Source organism: Oncorhynchus keta, chromosome 28 (assembly GCF_023373465.1).
Source record: "Oncorhynchus keta strain PuntledgeMale-10-30-2019 chromosome 28, Oket_V2, whole genome shotgun sequence".
Taxonomy (NCBI): domain Eukaryota; kingdom Metazoa; phylum Chordata; class Actinopteri; order Salmoniformes; family Salmonidae; genus Oncorhynchus; species Oncorhynchus keta.
In genome coordinates, this window is record NC_068448.1 from 43,834,727 (window position 1) to 43,852,584 (window position 17,858).

At 45.6% G+C, this 17,858-nt stretch overlaps 1 protein-coding gene across 6 annotated transcripts in view; it reads left to right on the top strand.

The window, feature by feature from the left end:
• The window catches only part of LOC118361411 (protein bicaudal D homolog 2-like), a 75,737-nt gene that overhangs the window by 49,532 nt on the left and 8,347 nt on the right, over window positions 1-17,858 (top strand). For all 6 annotated transcript variants that reach the window (XR_004820982.2, XM_035741316.2, XM_035741318.2 and 3 more), the window contains exons 3-9: window positions 6,472-6,624; window positions 8,055-8,269; window positions 8,399-8,645; window positions 11,256-11,513; window positions 11,625-11,828; window positions 12,047-12,571; window positions 13,085-13,236. Coding sequence is in view for 5 of the 6 variants with exons in the window: in XM_035741316.2 (XP_035597209.1) it covers window positions 6,472-6,624; window positions 8,055-8,269; window positions 8,399-8,645; window positions 11,256-11,513; window positions 11,625-11,828; window positions 12,047-12,571; window positions 13,085-13,236 (1,754 nt within the window). In the remaining variant the exon portion in view is untranslated. The remainder of the gene's footprint in view (window positions 1-6,471; window positions 6,625-8,054; window positions 8,270-8,398; window positions 8,646-11,255; window positions 11,514-11,624; window positions 11,829-12,046; window positions 12,572-13,084; window positions 13,237-17,858) is intronic.

Consider the following 17,858-nt stretch of genomic DNA (forward strand, 5'->3'; position numbering starts at 1 on the left):
TTAGCCAAGCACACACACTCCCTGGTCAGGTGGGTTTGAGTGTTTAGTAAGGCAGCTGGTGTGTCCCTATGGTGGCAGTAGGCAGGGTCTTCATAAACCATACATCTGTTCATGCTAATCAGAGACCTCCCCATTGACAGGGTCCTTAAAGGTAGCACGTCAAACATAAATAAAACCAGACCCCCCATCTCCTACCCCCTGTGCCCCTATCACTAACACCCCCAGGGGAGAGCTCCATCATTCGCCTGACTAAATGTTATTCACGTATTATGGCAGGCATGCATGCACACAGCCACCTTATCCCCCACTGTGCAACTACAGCTCACCTTTTTTGTCAGGCAGTCTCTGAGGACCTCTGTGTGGCCAGTGAGGTCGAGTGGGCTTTTACGGAAAGCAGTGTCAAAGGTCAAAATTCTCGTTTGCATCCTAATTAGTTTGAGGAGCCTCTTAATCAGTTTGTATGTTGGTTGATATTCATTAAAGGAGCAATCAGCAGTTGCTACATAACATGTTTTATTATAAATTAATGATATATACCCATTGAGTCTTGAGGAATATAATGTATACAGTTTAAGTCGGAAGTTTACATACACTTAGGTTGGAGTCATTAAAACGACTCCACAAATTTACTCCACACTCCACAAATGTCTTGTTAACAAACTATAGTTTTGGCAAGTTGGTTAGGACATCTACTCTGTGCATGACACAAGTCATTTTTCCACCAATTGTTTACAGACAGATTATTTCACTTATACTTCACTGTATCACAATTCCAGTGGGTAAGACGTTTACATACACTAAGTTGACTGTGCCTCTAAACAGCTTGGAAAATTCCAGAAAATGAAGCTTCGTAGAGGCTAATTGACATCATTTGAGTAAAATAAAGGTAAGAAATAAAATTAAAATCAGTCAAGACCTCAGAAAAAACATTGTAGACCTGGTCTGGTCTGGTTCATCCTTGGGAGCAATTTCCAAATGCCTGAAGGTACCATGTTCATCTGTACAAACAATAGTACGCAAGTATAAACACCATGGGACCATGCAGCCATCATACCGCTCAGGAAGGAGACATGTTCTGTCTCCTAGAGATGAATGTACTTTGTTGCGAAAAGTGCAAATCAATCCCAAAACAACAGTAAAGGAACTTGTGAAGATGCTGGAGGAAACAGGTACAAAAGTATCTATATTCACAGTAAAACGAGTCCTATATCGACATAACCTGAAAGGCCGCTCAGCATGGAAGATGCCACTGCTCCAAAACCACCATAAAAAAGCCAGACTACGGTTTGCGTCTGCACATAGGGACAATGATTGTACTTTGTGGAGAAATATCCTCTGGTCTGGTGAAACAAAAATATAACTATTTGGCCATAATGACCATCGTTAAGTTTGGAGGAAAAAGGGGGAGGCTTGTAAGCCGAAGAACACCATCCCAACCGTGAAGCACGGCGGTGGCACCATCATGTTGTGGGCATGCTTTGCTGCAGGAAGGACTGGTGTACTTAACAAAATAGATGGCTTCATGAGGTAGGAAAATTATGTGGATATATTGAAGCAACATCTCAAGACATCAGTCAGGAAGTTAAAGCTTGGTCGCAAATGGGTCTTCCAAATGGATAATGACCCCAAGCATACTTCCAAAGTTGTTGCAAAATTGCTTAAGGACAACAAAGTCAAGGTATTGGAGTGGCCATCACAAAGCCCTGACTTCAACCCCATAGAACATTTGTGGGCCGAACTGAAAAATTCTGTGTGAGCAAGGAGGCCTTACAAACCTGACGAGGTTACACCAGCTCTGTCAGGAGGAATGGGCCAAAATTCACACAATTTATTTTGGGAAGCTTGTGGAAGGCTACCTGAAACATTTGACCCAGGTTAAACAATTTAAAGGCAATGCTACCAAATACTAATTGAGTGTATGTAAACTTCTGACCCACTGGGAATGTTATGAAAAAAATAAAAGCTGAAATAAATCATTCTCTCTACTATTATTCTGACATTTCACATTCTTAAAATAAAGTGGTGATCCTAACTGAACGAAGAATTTTTACTGGGATTAAATGTCAGGAATTGTGAAAAACTGAGTTTACATGTATTTAAATGCCTCGTGAGCTTATTTCAACTGTCGTACATCATTAGAACCCAAAATATAAGATTGTTTTACTCAGATATTTGTAAACAAAGTGAATGTAAATAAACACCATATTGCCTCAAAACATGGTTAAAACTATCATTTTGAGGGGGCCTGGGGCCTGAAGAGACCTGGACCACCTGGCTATTTTGTCTATCCTTGACTAATTGAAACAGTCCATGGCAGTTGCACAGTCTCAATGATGTTAACATAGATGTATCCTACTCCTGGACTCGACTCTTAAAACTCTCTCCATTGAAAGTGCTCTTCAATCCAGAAGTAGGCCATTGCCATTACAATGGCCTTATTTCAACCCTGTGTGCAGAAAACTGCACTCCTGCGGCTGACCAAATTAGGTTTCTGAGAAACGTGTCACTGCTAAATTGGGGGTGTATAGGGGAAGCTGAATTACATAGCTGGATGTTGTTGATGTGGTTCAACTAAATGTCAGAATATCTTGGATGGGGTTTAAGTCCAGATTTGAGCACAGGGGTCATGTAATTTACATTAACTGATAAGCAGGTGAAAGCCCTTCTACATTTCAACTTTCCTCATTATGGTATTTATATTATAGAGCCTAACCCTTAAGTTACTTTACTAGCCTCAAACTGTCTTTATAAGTGTAGCCTACCATCTACAGTAAGTTTGTTAATCAGTAGTGAAAGGAGGATTGAAAACCAGAAAAGCAAAAAACACTCAAGTTTAAGTGCACTGTCCAATAAGTCTAGAGTCTAGGTAATAGTTTAGCTACAGGGATATTTACTGGGATATGTCCCGGATAGCTTTAGGCAACAACATTCATGTATACGATGACTCGGTGAGCGAGTTTATTAGCAAGTGCATCGGTGATGTTGTACCCACGGTGCCTATTAAAACCTTCCCTAACCAGAAACCGTGGATTGATGTCAGCATTCGCGCAAAACTGAAAGCGCGAACCACTGCTTTTAATTAAAGCAAGGCGACCGGAAACATGACCGAATCCACACAGTGTAGCTATTCCCTCCGCAAGGCAATCAAACAACCTAAGCGTCAGTATAGATACAAAGTAGAGTCACAATTCAATGGTTAAAACACGAGACGTATGTGGCAGGGTCTACAGTCAATCATGGATTACAAAAAGAAAACCAGCCCCGTCGCAGACACCGACGTCTTGCTCCCAGACAAATGAAACAACTTCTTTGCTCGCTTTGAGGACAATACAGTGCCACTGACACGGCCCTCTACCAAAACCTGTGTGCTCTCCTCCACAGTGGCCAACGTGAGTAACCCCCCCCAACCACATCGATGGGACAGTAGCGGAGAAGGTGGAAAGTTTTAAGTTTGGACAAACTGAAATGGTCAACACACACAGACAGCGTGGTGAAGAAGGCGCAACAGCTGTAAAGTAGGTCTGATCTTGTATGGTAAATCATGCGTTATTCATTAACTTCTTGATCTTACCCATCCCGGATCCGGGATCGTGAATACACCCTCAGGCTCATTACCATAACGCAACGTTAACGATTTCTAAAAATCGCAAATGAAATGAAATAAATATGCCTGCTCTCAAGCTTAGCCTTTTCTTAACGACACTGTCATCTCAGATTTTCAAAATATGCTTTTGAACCATAGAAAATCAAGCATTTGTGTAAGAGTGTTGATAGCTAGCTTAGCATTTATCGTAGCAATTAGCACGCAACATTTTCACAAAAACCAGAAAAGCAATCAAATAAAATAATTTACCTTTGAAGAACTTCGAATGTTTTCAATGAGGAGACTCTCAGTTACATAGCAGATGTCCAGTTTTTCCTGAAAGATTCTTTGTGTAGGACAAATCGCTCCGTTTTGTACATCACATTTGGCTACCGAAACTAACCGAAAATTCAGTCACCAAAACATCGAACATTTTTCCAAATTAACTCCATAATATCGACCGAAACATGGCAAACGTTGTTTGAATCAATCCTCAAGGTGTTTTTTCACATATCTCTTCATTGATATGCCGTTCGTGGAAGCATGCTTTTGTCTCAGAATCCCATGGAAAAATACCAGCAGCTGAGTTTTGCGCACCAATTTCCACGCAGGACACCGTGCGGACACTTGGCAAATGTAGTCTCTTATGGTCAATCTTCCAATGATATGCCTACAAATACGTCATAATGCTGCAGACACCTTGGGGAAATGATAGAAAGGCCAGGCTCATTCCTGTCGCATTCACAGCCATATAAGGAGATAATGATAAACAGAGCCTCAGAAATCCTGCTCATTTCCTGGTTGCAGTTTCATCTTGGTTTTGCCTGAAGCTTCTGTTCTAGGGCACTCACAGTGAATATCTTTGCAGTTCTGCAAACGTCAGAGTGTTTTCTTTCCAAAGCTATCAATTCCATGCATAGTCGAGCATCTTTTTGTGACAAAATATTGCGCTTAAAACGGGCACGTCTTTTTATCCAATAATGACACAGCGCCCCCCCTAGGATGAACTGGTTAATGCACCATAGTTTTCACACAGGCACTACAGACTACACCCATGCTCATTATACATGCACACTGCCTCATGAATATTCATTAGCCTTCACCCAACCATCAGCATCAATCGGGCGCTGCACTTAGTGATTAATTATTACACAGCGCTAATGAGGAGCATGTTCTTCCTTCACCAGGGAATTTGATTTGCTCTGAATATGTAATGGTATCTGTAAGCTAAGCTAATAATGGCATGAAGTCGTATTACATGGGTAAACAGAGAGTAACAATTCGTTGATTGTGTTAAAGTGATGAGTCAAATTACTAAGATGTTTTCGGAATTTACATTTTGAACTCTTCTCTCTCTCACACACACACACACACACACACACACACACACACACACACACACACACACACACACACACACACACACACACACACACACACACACACACACACACACACACACAGCATCTGTTCGTAAGGAAAATGACCCTCTGATCTGTGACTGGAGTGACGTGTGTGTTGAGGGACTCTCCTTTGTCACCTCATCTCGATCACCTCAAAGGATTTGAGACCATGTGTCACGCTACGCACGCACGCACGCACGCACGCACGCACACACACACACACACACACACACACACACACACACACACACACACACACACACACACACACACACACACACACGCACACACACAATAACATAACCAAAGAGAGCACACTGCGCAGCTGAACTCACACTCATTCTCAAAGTCAATGCATCCATGCACAAAACTGATAACTACAGAGAACAGTTTGCACATGCTCTCTTTCAAAGTCACACACGCATACACTACAGTTTGAAAGTTTGGGGTCACTTAGAAATGTCCTTGTTTTTGAAAGAAAATCACATTTTTTGTCCATTTAAATAACATCAAATTGATCAAAAATATAGTGTAGACATTGTTAATGTTGTAAATGACTATTGTAGCTGGAAACGGCAGATTTTGTTAATGGAATATCTACATAGGTGTACAGAGGCCCATTCATTTTAAAAGGCTAATTGATCATTAGAAAACCCTTTTGCAATTATGCTAGCACAGCTGAAAACTGGAGTTCTGATTAAAGATGAAATAAAACGGGCCTTCTTCGACGTGTGTGTGTGTGCGTGTGTGTGTGTGTGTGTGTATGTGTGAAAAACAAGGACATTTCTAAGTGACCCCAAACTTTTGAACGGTAGTGTACATTCAGAGTAAGCACCACACACCCCTTTGCTGAGTATCTCCTTACTGTAAAGCTTTTAAGTAGCCTAACCGTCAGACTCAGGTTTCCTGCATTTGTCAGATAAGGGCTGACTGGCTGGGATGGGTAATGATGGGGGACGGCAGGGGGAGTTTCAAGGGTGGTGGTAGGGGAGTTGATCGAGTCTACCGGAGGGGGAGGAAGGGGTATGGAGGAGGACAGACAGGGAGACGGAGAGGGACGGTGAGGACACAGGCTTGCCGCTCTGCAGGGCTTATCTGATCCTGTTGGCTTTGAGCCTGTCAGTCTGTCACTGCAGGAGGAGGGGGCAGGGAGAGATCTCTGACTCGTTTACTGTGCCTTCCTGTGTCAGAGCTTTTGTCACCATCTGGGAGATAAGTGTGGTGCTCTCGCTGTGGTGCCATCCAAACTGGCAGACAGGCACCCCGTGGCCCGATGCCCATAGAGAAACCTGGCACCTGGATACACACACAACCTGGCACCTGGATAAGTATGGGTGCACATACTTATCCAGGTAGATTGGCTGTTTTAAAACACTCACACAAAAGCCAAAAATGTGGTTCACTGACATTATTTGTTATTTTTTGTCCATTTCTCTCCATCCCTCTCTCCTCTTCTCCCTCTGTCCCTGTAATTCGCTCCTACAGAACAGCCAAGTGGTGGAGCTGCAACGGACCAGTCTGCGTGATGACATCAAGGAGTATAAATTCCGGGAGGCACGTCTGCTGCAGGACTACACAGAGCTGGAGGAGGAGAACATCTCCCTGCAGAAACAGGTCTCCATGCTCAAACAGACCCAGGTAAGGATTAACACAACCACACTGTGAGAGGGGGGAGGTAGTGGGACTAGGGGTAGAGCATGGCTGGATGGTAGGAGAATAGGAAAGGGAACATATTCCTTCAGAAACAGGTCTCCTTGCTCAAACAGAGGATTAGGGGTGGGGCTAGATGGAATGGGGAATGGGAAGGGAAATTAGAAAAGATCAACCCACCTTTTATATGTACTCCCTCGCTTCTGCAGGCTACTCCTCCACTCACACTTCATAATGAACCCCTCCTCACTACAATTATCTGCATTTAGCTGAATCTGCTCATTAGGCTCAGCTAACCCAATAGCTGCAGGCTCTCTGAACCAAGGCATTGCACTACTGTCTACTACACCTCCCAGTCTATGTGCAACCCCCAGTTTTCCATGCTCACACACCATAGACCTCTACCTGTATTATCCAGTTTCTGCTACCACAGCCCAAACAAGCCCTGGAATACACTGATTTAATTCAGATTAGAGAAACCACACTCAAATGTAATAAAGAGATTAGGCTTTATGTGGCGACCTATTTGCGCCCGGAGAGAGGGGGAGCGTGTCTGATAGTAACACAGTTTAAAGGGTGTGTTCCTGATAGCTAGCTTTCCCTCTCCGTAGACCACAGAGACACAGAGACACAGAGAGAGAGAGAGAGAGAGAGAGAGAGAGAGAGAGAGAGAGAGAGAGAGAGAGAGAGAGAGAGAGAGAGAGAGAGAGAGAGAGAGAGAGAGAGAGAGAGAGAGAGAGAGAGAGAGAGAGAGAGAGAGAGAGAGCGAGAGAGAGAGAGAGAGAGAGAGAGAGAGAGAGAGAGAGAGATTGTGCTATTTCACACTAACATGGGAGGCAGAATTGATATTTGATGTTATAATACACTGGTGCTAGAGAAAGAGTGGAGAGAGTTGTTTGAGTGAGAGCGAGGGGAAGGAACATCTCAGTTTGGTGAGTTTAGAAGTATTTCTTCCATACTTTCCAACACCTCTGTTGTTTTCTCTCTCCCTTAGTTGCAAAGCAAATACTCTGATTTTAATTCACACATTGATTGCAAGAGTAAAACCAGCCACGAAGATAAGAGAATCTACAAATATAAGAGAGTCTACAAATAGGGGATTTCCTTTTGAAATAGATTTTTATGTGGGAACTGCTAACACTCTCCATCTGCCCTATATGAAGGAATTTTGTTTGCTAAATTTAGAGGCATGAATTTAAAACAAAGACCTGTAGGATATAGTTTTAATTGGCCAATTACAGTACCAAATCCTATTTAGATGAAAAGACAATAAAAAAAGGCAATTTTGCACTTTTAAAAGCCCTCAATTTATGGTGACAAAATTTGTTGATTAAACCAGTATGGCATCCTATTTGCATTTCTCTCATAAGCCCCACCCTTCTGCTTTGACACATCCTTGTCTGTCCCGCCCCTAACAGGTGGAGTTTGAGGGTCTGAAGCACGAGATTCGTCGTCTGGAGGAGGATACCCAGTTCTTGAACAGCCAATTGGAGGACGCCATCCGCCTGAAGGAGATTGCAGAGCGACAGCTAGGGGAAGCGCTGGAGACCATCAAGACTGAGCGCGAGCACAAGGCCGCCCTGAGGAAAGAGCTCTCCCACTACATGAGCATAGGAGACTCTATGTACCACAGGTACACACACAATCAAAGTCACACCTCATGCATCCACCAAAGCCTTAGACAATATAATATAATACGAACTGTTATGAGAATAACAGTGAACTTTGTGTTTTTATGTTCTGGTCGTCTCTCTCTCACCAGCCCCCTCAGCATCTCTCTGGATGGACTCAAGTTCAGCGATGACGCTGCCACGGAACCCAACAACGACGAAGCTCTCCATGGTTACGAGAACGGCTTCAGCAAGCTGGCCAACGCCATCGCCGAGGACAACCGTGCGTTTGCGCACAAGAAAGGTGACCTGTTCCGCCCCGTCCCCAGCCTGGTAGACGACCTGCTGAGTGAACTGAACATCTCTGAGATCCAGAAACTCAAACAGCAGCTGCTGCAAGTACGTAACTACACTCTACAAACCGTTAATTCATTGAGTATGATAGGGTAAACAGTGAGGTATAACCAGCTGCTGCAGCTATAACCATAGTAGGTCATTCACTCAGTGAATCTGTTTACACTGTGTATGATATGAATGACAACAAGGTTTTAATTATACAATACACATTGATAGTCAGATAACGTTCAAAACAAACGTTTATAGCCACGTGGATCCAGTGGCTCTTTTGGCCAGGCTGCACGCCTCTGAATCCTGTTAGGGGGAGCTAATCCTGTAGGACACACCCCCAGGATGTCACACACACACAGACACACACGCACATACACACACACACACACACACACACACACACACACACACACACACACACACACACACACACACACACACACACACACACACACACACACACACACACACACACACACACACACACACACACACACACACACACAGTGTTAGGCCATCTGTCAGAACATCAGAACGCCTCAACCGTCTCCATGGTTAACAGTGTGTGTACTGGTTGGATACCTGTAGGTGAAAAGACTGAAGACTGTAGGACCTGGGTCTTCCTACCCCAAACACGATTATGTTTTAATGTTGTCCCAGGGTTGCCTAGATGTTACCATAGTGTTGCTTTAGTATAAGTACCATGACATTTAACCTGTTCTGGTCCTTTGGTACTGAATATCATGGGCAGCAGCAGGTGTTAGTGTACAGCATTAAGCCAAAATCGTGTCAAGCAGCCCTCTGGGTCTTTTCTCCTCTGGCAGTCCATTCCACAGATTACTGGCGGGAATCACAGCAGGGAAACCCAGAACTTTTTACTCAACAATTCAGCTGCTCCAATGCTCTTCTCTCTCTCCTCGTCCTTTCGATCACAGACTGAATAATCGCTCGCAGCAGGTCACCCTACTCCTCGGTTGCAGTAGAATCCATGTCCCCACTGTGCAATCAGATCCAAAATGGCTTGACATTACCAACAAGTTTGTCAAGGTCATCAACGAGAATTAGGGAGGGGGACAGATCAGGTGGAAAAGGGGGGGGTGGGGTATGGCAAGTGGTATTCTTAGTGTCCATATCATTACATAATTATGTTTTTATATACTGTGCTTAAAGATACAGTGTGCTGAGAGCTAAAAGTACCTTCCGATACCTATCTTGGCTAGTATTCTAAATAGATATTAATTAAACCATTTTCTCTTTTTTAAATCCTGTCATTGAGGCGTATTCATCACAGCTGAATAATAGACTAATGTAAACAGGAATGTGATACTAATTATCGGCACACACCCAGCCTCTGAAAATAGCTCCGTGCTGCTGAGGCCTGCACTGCTCTGTGTGAGCGCTTACGTGTGTAAGTGGACTGTGGTCCCTCTGCAAACAAAGAATTGAAACCAGTCCAGACTTCTCCAAGGTCACCTAGGCTCTGAATTGGCAGTGCTCTCCTTGCCCTCTGATGCTGTAGTTGGTAACACTGCCTTCGGTAACATACTGCAGCCCCCTCAGTTAGCCCCTAAAACCTCCAGAGATGTTAATACTGCAGCCCCCTCAGTTAGCCCCTAAAACCTCCAGAGATGTTATACTGCAGCCTCCTCAGTTAGCCCCTAAAACCTCCAGAGATGTTAATACTGCAGCCCCCTCAGTTAGCCCCTAAAACCTCCAGAGATGTTATACTGCAGCCCCCTCAGTTAGCCCCTAAAACCACCAGAGATGTTATACTGCAGCCCCCTCAGTTAGCCCCTAAAACCTCCAGAGATGTTATACTGCAGCCCCATCAGTTAGCCCCTAAAACCTCCAGAGATGTTATACTGCAGCCCCCTTCAGTTAGCCCCTAAAACCTCCAGAGATGTTATACTGCAGCCCCCTCAGTTAGCCCCTAAAACCTCCAGAGATGTTATACTGCAGCCCCCTCAGTTAGCCCCTAAAACCTCCAGAGATGTTATACTGCAGCCCCCTCAGCCCCTAAAACCTCCAGAGAGTTATACTGCCCCTTCAGTTAAAACCTCCAGAGATGTTATACTGCAGCCCCCTCAGTTAGCCCCTAAAACCTCCAGAGATGTTATACTGCAGCCCCTCAGTTAGCCCCTAAAACCTCCAGAGATGTTATACTGCAGCAGTTAGCCCCTAAAACCTCCAGAGATGTTATACTGCAGCCCCCTCAGTTAGCCCCTAAAACCTCCAGAGATGTTATACTGCAGCCCCTTCAGTTAGCCCCTAAAACCTCCAGAGATGTTATACTTCAGCCCCCTCAGTTAGCCCCTAAAACCTCCAGAGATGTTATACTGCAGCCCCCTCAGTTAGCCCCTAAAACCTCCAGAGATGTTATACTGCAGCCCCCTCAGTTAGCCCCTAAAACCTCCAGAGATGTTATCTGTTATTTGGAAAAACAACCACCTTTATCATCCTTTAGGACAATCATATGCATTAGGTAGAGAAGAAGAGGGATAGACAAACACAATGAAATGGGAAAATTAAACCTGCATAATTATGCCTAAATGGTCATCTGTCTATAATTTGCCTCAGTCTTTTTTCTGTCCGGACACTTGTAACATTACTTAACTTACCAAATGAATACATCTGTCTTATGCTCCGTCTCCCTTTGTCTAGATGGAGCGTGAGAAGGTGTCTCTGATGTCCACGCTGCAGGACTCTCAGAAGCAGCTGGAGCAGGCCCACGGGGCCCTGGAGGAGCACCAGGAGAAGGTCAGCCGCCTCAGCGAGAACCTCAATGCCATCCGGAGGCTCCAGGCCAGCAAGGAGCGCCAGTCAGCCCTGGACAACGAGAAGGAGCGCGACAGCAACGACGACGGAGACTACTACGAGGTGGACATCAACGGACCCGAGATCCTGGAGTGCAAGTATAAGGTAATGAAACATGTATACACATATACACAGATGTTGAAGCTACTGTCTTCCTAAAACTCTGGCTATTCCTAAAACTCTGGCTATTCCTAACTCTGCCTCTGGTTGTCTCAGGTTGCGGTGTCGGAGGCAGGTGAGCTAAAGGAGGAGCTGAAGACCCTGAAGGCAGAGTACCAGTCCTGTCAGTCACGCCACGAGGAGGAGCGAGGCCGTCTGGAGACTGACGTCACGGCCCTTGGAGAGAAGCTGTCCTCCCTGGAGAAGACCAGCCGCGTGGAGAGAGAGGAGAAGGCCGTCCTGGCGAAGGAGCTCCGCAAGGTGAGAAACACCCTCCATGATACAGTGCCCCTAATGTCTTAGGCTAGTTAATGTTTTTTTTGTGGTGTTATATTAATGAGTGGTTATCTGTAGTCAATTCTTTTCACTTTTCTCTGTGTAGGAATTGTTTGTACTTTTTCCTCACACTTGCAAACCAGATTTTTCTCTTCAATCAAATTGTATTAATTGACAAAGTTTCTCTCTTTCTATCTGTAAAGGTGAGTGACGTGGCGGGCGAGTCCCAGGGCAGCCTGAACGTGGCACAGGACGAGCTGGTCACCTTCAGCGAGGAGCTGGCCACCCTCTACAACCACGTGTGCATGTGCAACAACGAAACTCCCAACCGCGTCATGCTCGACTTCTACAAGGAGGGCAAGGGCGGGCGCACGAGTCCCGAAGGTCGCGGCCGCCGCTCCCCCATCCTGCTCACCAAGGGCCTGTTCCCCGTCCCCGATGCTGCCGACAGCGCCTTGTCCCCTGTCTCCTCTTCCCCCTCGCCCCGGGAGCCAATGAACGTGTACAACCTGGTGGCCATCATCCGGGACCAGATCAAGCACCTGCAGCTGGCGGTGGACCGCACCACAGAGCTGTCCCGTCAGCGGGTGGCGTCTCTGGAGCTTGGCGCCGTGGCTGACAAGGACATGGAAGCCTGCATGGAGGAGATCCTCAAACTCAAGTCCCTGCTCAGCACCAAGAGGGAGCAGATCGCTACACTGAGGACCGTGCTCAAAGCCAACAAGCAGGTCAGATACTGAACCTCCATGCTTGTAATTCCCTCCCCCAAGAATCAGGCAGGGAGGTGGCTGTCTAAAGCCTCTTCAGCTGTCGTAGCAAATGCACTGCAGTCAAGATTCATAACAAAACAACAGGGAGAGACAGCTGGTGGCAGTGAGTGTTTGTGTGTGTCTGTCTCTGTGTGTGTCTATGTGATAGAGTTTTTTTTATAGATGAAAGCTTACTAAAGCAGACACTCCCTAACAGCCCAGAACCCTAATGTTTGTGTGTCCAGTTGCTGTCAGATCTTTGAAGAGGGTGTGTGTTCCTCAGCTCCTGAATCTGACTCTCAGATAAAAGCCTCTCATAAAGAAACACACCTGTAGTCTTTCAATCCAGCCAGCTCCCCACTGAACTATTGTGCAAATAAACCTTCAAAAGGTCACACACTAAAACAGACTAATGACATTAAAGCTGCAGGAAAAAGACTCAAAATGACCCATTTTATTTGGTCTGACCGTTGTTGTGTCCCCCCCCTACAGACGGCTGAGGTGGCGCTGGCCAACCTGAAGAGTAAGTATGAGAACGAGAAGGCCATGGTGACGGAGACCATGATGAAACTGAGGAACGAGCTGAAGGCCCTGAAGGAGGATGCCGCTACCTTCTCCTCACTCCGAGCGATGTTCGCCACACGGTAAGAGGAGTACATTGTCACGCGCCCCGTTTAAAACAAGTTAGGATCTAGTGATGGGAGAAGAAAAAAACCGCGACAGTTACACATCGCAATATTATATCAATATTTGACTCCCAAGAATCGATTTGTTTAAAAAAAAAAAGATTTAAAAAAAGAAGTTGTTTTTGGTACTGTAAGTAGGATAAGCTTGCGCTAGTCAACTGTACCTGCGCCAAAATGCATCCTTCTTCTCCATCTCCTTTTTAAATAGTGAGCCAACATTTTTTTAGAACTTTCATTTCCCTGACTGATCAAAACTCATTTCCTCGTGCTCCCTCTCGTCTCTCTGAAACAGACAGTACAGTGAGCAATATGTTTGGAACACCAAATCGCAGTATCGAATCGCAATACATATAGAATCGCGAGAATCACAATACATGCCACATCGGCACCTAAGTATCGTATCGTGAGGTCCGCAGCCCAATTAGGAACACACTCCTAGTTTAGAACACACATTTAAACATGTTATCACATACCTTGGCCCCACAGTAAGAGAGTAGTCAGTCACCCATGATCCAGGAACACGCCTTGACACGTGCTCTGTCTATATACTATAACAGATTCATCTGGGCATATGAGATTAGGCTCTCTCGTTCCTTTATACTTTGTTTGCCACACTACAAGACAAGTACTACACCTTCCTAGCTTACCTGCAGAAATAAACCCATCTTACCAAAAAGGGAAAGCACTGCATGAACAAAAGCAATACCATTTACAATATGATGTTTTACATACAGTTATATTGTTTACGTACATACGTATTTAGCCTACTAAAACGCTGTCTCGCCATGAGATTTTAATGGAAAGATTTATTGACCAAAACACCTCGACGTCCCAGTGTCCATCTGACCACTTTTGCTATGTTAACGTAGCGGCAACACCACCGACACACCATCCTAAGACCACACTCGCGACAACCACAAGGTAAATCTGTGTTTAATACCACACGGTAAGCCATATTCACCATATGCCAACGACGTGTACACAGCCTGCTTTTAATAACCGACAGGTTTAATAGGAGTGTTGTTTGTCTTTGTGAATCTGGGCCAGTGGAGGATGGCCATACGACGGACACATCTATAATCTGTAGTGATTACTATGCTGAAGAAGCAGTGTTTTATGACCAGTGACTGCTTATCAGATGGAGGGGCTACGTTAACCCCTCGCTGGCTAAGCCTGCTGATTCCCATAAGAAGCAGGCCAAAGGTTTCCCCTTATAATCCCTACCTCGACCTGGTCTGGATAACTACCTCAGATACAATGTACTCTCGTTTCACCATAGTCTCACTGTACTGTAGTCTTCCTCCTGAAGGAATGTGTGCGTGTTTGTGGGGGGGGGACTTATGAGTGTGTGTGCAATGTGTGTACGCTGTATACAATCATGTAGACCACTGCACATTCTTGTGGTACTTTGTTTGCTCTGTTGTTTTGATGTGGAGCTCAGTGCGTCCTCCCTTCTCCTGCAAACCCTCCCTGAACCAGATGGCAACTCTGAGGCAGTCTCGCTCTGTCTTTAAGACTCCCCCACTTACAGCAAAGCTCAAATCAAGCCGTGCAGAAAGGAGAGGCGAGAAGGGAGGGCTGCTCTATCCATAGTGAGTGTGCACTTCGGCACCCCTCATATTTACAGTGGAGTAATGCCACGGTGTATCTGCACTCCCAGTCCATTAGCTGGTCTTATTGAGAAATTCTATATAACTGTAGTAGCTTATTGATTAACATGGCGGAGAAAGCTGTCTTCCTCTGCAAATATGGGTGTGTTTCTGTTGTCATAATGATTTGGTGCAGTGCAGGGCCAGATGGTCTGTTGATGCGGGTGTTAAGCCATCCCTCTGAAGACATGAGAGGAAATCAGCTCTCACTGAGCACCTCAGAGGAAGCCGTTTTGAAAATTACTATCTTTCTGCTTAGAATGACTTTCACTGACCAATCAGGGTTTCAAACCAAGTGTTCTTTAAGAGGTACTGGCTATTAGCAGCAGAACGAGGGTGGTAGATATGATACAGAGGAAAATGGCGGCGCTAGAGAGGCACGCATGTCTTTCCCTTGTCCCTTTTGGCTGTTGTAAGCGACTGAAGATGCTCCTAACGCAACATAACAAAACAAAGCCTAACTCAACTCTGCTCAGGGGTCCGCAGGAAATCCCTCAGTCTTTACCTTGTATGGTGATTTCTATGTGCCTTAGATATAATTCATGTTCTGTTTTTGCTACCCCCTATATTAAGGTTGTCACGAGACCAGTATCGCGATGCTACGATGGCAAAAAAAGCACAAAGCAGACCCTTTGGTCCTTTAAAAAACCTACTGTATGTAACATTTTGTGCTATAGGAAATGGTTTTGTTTCCTTGCCACGATACCGCTGAGTATCGCAATACTGTTATCGTGACAGCCCTACCCTATATACTGCACTATAGGGAATAGGGATCCATTTTGGACACGGCCTCAGTATGTTCTGGGCTGTGTACATGCCTGGGTATTTGTGGTAGTGCTCATTCGGGTCCTTCTGGAGCCTGTACGTATTGGTATGCTAATTATGGCCTATAGAATGATGGTGGGGAAGGAGGGGGGAGGCCTCTTTGAAAGGCTTTAAGAGGCAGAGGGATGTGATTGACCCACGTTTCCCACACTCCCCCTGTTTCTTCCCTCGCTCCCCTCATTTATCCTCACAGCAAAACACAAGGCCCTCTACCCTACAGAGAGAGAGGGAGTCTTTCATTTCAGCTTCTCGACAGGGGCTAATTTGAGAGTCTTTCTCATGGTTATTCCATCTTTGACATACTCTGTCGACTTAAATGTAGATTTGGGGATTCCTGAGATTTTCAGTGGACTGCCTTAGTTTCGAGTGTGTGGCCTCAGAGTGAGAGAGTTAGAGTGAATGGAGTGGGACTGATTGAATGTGCAAATCTCTGTTCGACTCTTTTGTGTAATGCAAGTTCCTAATATGTGTATTCTATGTCCGTTTGTACGTATCCAACGTGTGTATGTGTGTTGTACTCCAGCTGTGGACTGTGTTATCAGTTTACAGTAAGACCCAGTCTCTTACATTCCTAAGAGCAGTGCTTCATTTGAAAATGTGGAGGTGAGCGAGAGAGAGGGGTGGGGGAGTTCTGAGCTGGAGTCCTTAAAATGCTTTCCAGTTTCACTGACTCACCCAATGATCACTCGTCGGTAATGGCCGGGGCAGGAGAATTATCGAAGATGCAACTCATATGAACTTTGATCGCTTTTATTATAGATTTTACATATAAACAAGTGAGAAGGAAAAAACAATCATGCCACGAGAGTTTCCGGACCAAAACAGTCGATGGAGAGGTGCAGGATCGGACTCCAATGAAGCACTGCCTGGACATGCCTGCTCTAAGCAGGCTGTAGGCACTATACATGCAAAGAATCAGTCAGCCTTCCCCCAGTCAAATCGAACAGGCACACACTCTCATTCTATCTCTTTGTGTTTCTCTGATTCACATTTTGCTCTTACTTTCATCGTTGGTTATTTTATTCCTTCTTTATCTTCCCTCGCCTCCCTCCGAAATCCTCTCACTCATCCTCCTCCACAATGACCAATGCTGTTCCCACATAGCCAGAGAACAGCTGTGGCGAGTGTGTGTCTGTGTTCACACTCCATGTGACAAACAAATGTGCTGTGGTGCTGTGTTTCTACACTCATCTGTCAGTATATTTAGGGCGTATGTGCCGGTGGAGGCTGCTGAGGGGAGGACGGCTCAAAATAACCTTTCCACTTCCTCTCCAGCCATTACCACATGCCCGTCCTCCCCAATTAAGATGCCACCAACCCCCTGTGGTATGTGCCGGTCAGTGTAGTCCATACCCTTCCCTATGAACGTTTCATCGTGTTTCATGCAGTGCATGTGTTTGGGTGTGGATATGAGTGTATGCTGTGCACGTTATACTCTGAGCGCATGTGTGTGCAGTACGCCTGTGTGTGTCTCGTGACCCCTGGCTACTGTAGATCATCTGAGACATGGAGCCTCTGTCCACACTACTCTGAATGTGGAGACTGTTCTTCTACAAAGGGCCAGCCGCCACCCAGGGCCATTGTGGCCCTCCAGTCCCTCTCTACCAAGAAAGGCCCCATTGTATCCCTTCATCCCTAGAATGGAAACCTATATTTTTCCCGGGAAAACCCACGCCCTCTTACACTCTCCACCCAGCATGGCTGGTCCATCTTAAAGGGCACTGTGACCCCTGGGAACCCCCCCCCGCCCCCCCATTCGCCATCTCACACTGGGTCAAATGAAGCTGCACTGATCCCCTTTGTCTGGGTGTGTCCCCCAGTGGGAGTCCGACTGCACGCCCACGAGGGGGGACTGGGTTTGTGTTTGTGTATGTGGGGGGAGAGGATGTATACATCATGGGGAGTGACCATGTGCAATAACACAACACTTCAACGAGCCAATAGTAAGAGACTGAATAGCAACATTAGGTCCTATGTGACCAATGAGAAGACGCACTGGGCACAGACGTCAGTTCAACATTCGACTTCTTGTAAAGTGCATTCCCTGATGAATTGATGCTGTTCTGAGGGCAAAAGGGGGTGCGGCTCAATATTAGGAAGGTGTTC